The 3,127-nt window shown below is 36.3% G+C and overlaps 1 protein-coding gene across 1 annotated transcript; it reads left to right on the top strand.

Annotated features, from left to right (window-relative positions):
* Positions 1-1,297: 1,297 nt before the first annotated feature.
* Positions 1,298-2,923, top strand: LOC103853794 (ethylene-responsive transcription factor 2). The gene has a single exon (XM_009130702.3). It carries the CDS (start codon positions 2,089-2,091, stop codon positions 2,779-2,781), a length of 693 nt encoding a protein of 230 aa, XP_009128950.1. The 5' UTR covers positions 1,298-2,088; the 3' UTR covers positions 2,782-2,923.
* The last annotated feature ends 204 nt before the right edge of the window (positions 2,924-3,127 follow it).

Here is a 3,127-nt window from a genome sequence, read left to right as displayed (position 1 = left end):
TTTAGTAGTCTTAGATTTTTATTAAAACTTATATCCCGGTTCAATATTGTTTTTTTTGCTTCCAGCACATTATAAACCAGGACCGGTACTGTTTTTAGACAGTAAAACGTTTATTTATTTATTTTATCGTTAGTTAAAGACCACGTAATGCAAACGTCAAAGCTAATTTCTCTGCACATAAAACCCGTATCATAAACTTCTGATTATTCGTTGTAAATAGTCTCCACCATATTAGCTGTAAATTTGTTCGTATTATTCAAAATGGCCGAAGACTTGCGTCTACACAAAACTAATACTGGAATCAGAGCCGGTCCTACAAATTTAAAGCCTACAAGCCAAAACAAAAATATGGCCAAAATGTAGGAGGGGAGCTTTGAACCTGGCTTTGGGATATCTGATGACAACCGTATTAACCACTAGACTAAGTGACTAACACATATTTTGGCAAATTTGTAACTAATATTTTATTTATTTTGTTGACGGCCGGAAACTCGTGCTTTATCTGATTTGGGCCTGGGTCGGCTCTGACTGGAATCAATTAGAGATCAGAGATACTACAATATTTTAAGAGAGCTTAAGTGACTTTTGTCTAACTGTGCTTCCGTGAAAGAGGTCTCTTTTGCAAGTGGACACACGTGAGAGACCCACCATTCATTTGCTTGTAGCATTGTATGGTTTATTGATTGAACTCTAAGTACAGTACAAGGAAAAAGACAAAAAAAAATAAAGGGATAGATTCTACAAACTTCCAAATTATTTGTGGAAAGAAATATAAAAAGCTATTTGAACCAAAGGAGAAAAAACCACAAAGATCAGTTGAACTATATGAATTCTCAAATGGATTTCTCCTGAATGCATTTTCATTAAGAATTTAGGATTAGGGTAGCACAAAGGTTTATTTCGTAATGAACTTTCAATAAACATGAATTATTATTTTATAAAGAAGTTGGAAAATGAAGATGGAGTTAGAAATTTAGAAAATTAGTAGTATAAAGGAAAGGTAAAAGGGAAAGAAAAAGTGAGATGATTAGTTTGTGACCAGGAGAAATGTATCCCGATTTGTGCAGACATTTTAATAGTGTCCCATTCAAATAGCTATGAGCCTATGACCCACCTTGCTAAAATTTTGTTTTACCACCAAACCAAAATCTAAGCTAGATTTCATGTAATTAAATATATCTTATTCGTCGACAAAAAAAAAATATCTTATTCAGTACGCATTTGAAATTTTAATATCTTATCGCTAGGTGCACAAAAAAGAAGACGCTAGTTCTGTTTTTTGAAACATTTTTTTTTCTGAAACACAAAATTTAACAAAACAAAACATATAAACATATACGGTATACCAAAAGACAGGTTAACACTGTGAACATTAAAGAGATATATAAACATATCTCATAGCTAGTTCTGTATTTTTTATATTCTGTCTCATAGCATATAATATTTCTTTTAACTAATAAACTCTTATTTTGAAAGTTATATTTATGTGTAAATTTAAAAAGAAAATTAAAAGCTTGTTGTTTATATCTCCAATATATTAATCGTTTTTCTAAACCCAAATAAAATCGTTACATTTGAAAAATCAAATGAGGGAAAACATACCCGCTGCAAGAAAAATAGCAAATAATAACGGATGAAGACCTTGGTTTTATTAATAAACCAAACACGAGACAAGTTGCTTAATAAAACCGGAATATGAATTCAAAACCAATCGACAAAACAAAAGACAAGTTGCGAGACAAAGACCAATCAGAATCTCGCTTCCGTAAATCTCATGACGTCATCTTGACCCTTAAGCTTTCGTTCTGTGGATAAAGCGCACGTGTTTTAATTCACGAACCTTCGTGGTTATGAAATATCCACAACTTTCATATTTTCCAGCCTTTTTTAATTTCCCACTATATTAATAAAATTGAAAAACATGAAAAAACTAATTAATTTTTCCAGGTTCATGAACCTTATCCCCTCTAGTATCCACTATATAAACCTCTTCACCATCGTTCCACTGAGAAAAAAAATTAGACATTTGACAATTCAATTATAAAAAAGAAACATAACAAAAAAAAAAAAAAACTCATTTTCTCTGTAATGATGTACGGACAGGGCGAGGTAGAATCCGACTACGCTTTGTTGGAGTCGATACGACGTCACTTGCTAGGAGGAGAGGCCGAGTTGCGGTTCGCAGAGTCAATACCGAGTTCTTGTTTCACAGAGAGCTGGGGAGACTTGCCGTTGAAAGAGAACGATTCCGAAGATATGTTAGTCTACGGTCTCCTTAACGACCCCTATGACACGTCATCGCCGTCGTCCGACTTGAGTTGTATCACCGACTTCTTAGACTTAGAAACGTCGTCGAAGCGCCCTAGCGATTCTCCGGTGGTTAAAGCCGAACCGGCGGAGAGCTTCGCAGCGGCGACGGTGGAGAAACCGAAGGCGGCGACGGCGAAGGGGAAGCATTACAGAGGGGTGAGACAGAGGCCGTGGGGGAAATTCGCGGCGGAGATTCGAGATCCGGCGAAAAACGGAGCGAGGGTTTGGTTAGGGACGTTTGAGACGGCGGAGGACGCGGCGTTTGCTTACGATAGAGCTGCTTTTAGGATGCGTGGTTCCCGCGCTTTGTTGAACTTCCCGTTGAGAGTTAATTCCGGTGAGCCTGATCCGGTGAGGATCACGTCAAAGAGGTCTTATACTTCGTCTTCCTCAGAAAACGGGAAGCTGAAACGGAGGAGAAAAACAGAGAACGTACCGTCCGAGTTCCAGGTGAAATGCGAGGTTGTATAAGAGACACGTATCAGTTACTTGTTGGTTTCGAAGCTTGATGTGTGTTTTGTAGTAGAAAGTTTTGCTATTATAATGTTGTGGCAGATAGTAAAGTTTTCCTTGATGTAAATTATTTGATATGGATTTCATTTGTTTTTTTTTATTGGTCTCTCTTTCACTATATAGAGCCATTTCCATTAATAAATTCGTACACAGATATGAGATCATATGATGTGAATATGGTCCAACCGGAATAAAACCATATTACAAAATGTTTTATATGTATCAGTTTTGTATTGCAAGACGAGACATAACAATACTAGTATGTATTACTGTCATCACACTGTCATAATCCTTGTTCGGAAAC

Source organism: Brassica rapa, chromosome A02 (genome assembly GCF_000309985.2).
Source record: "Brassica rapa cultivar Chiifu-401-42 chromosome A02, CAAS_Brap_v3.01, whole genome shotgun sequence".
Taxonomy (NCBI): Eukaryota; Viridiplantae; Streptophyta; class Magnoliopsida; order Brassicales; family Brassicaceae; genus Brassica; species Brassica rapa.
Note: the sequence above shows the minus strand (reverse complement) of the source record. Positions and strands in the feature narration are given on the sequence as shown.

Coding starts and splice junctions, on each gene's coding strand:
- LOC103853794 (XM_009130702.3), top strand. CDS start 2,089: ATGATGTACGGACAGGGCGAGGTAGAATCCGACTACGCTTTGTTGGAG.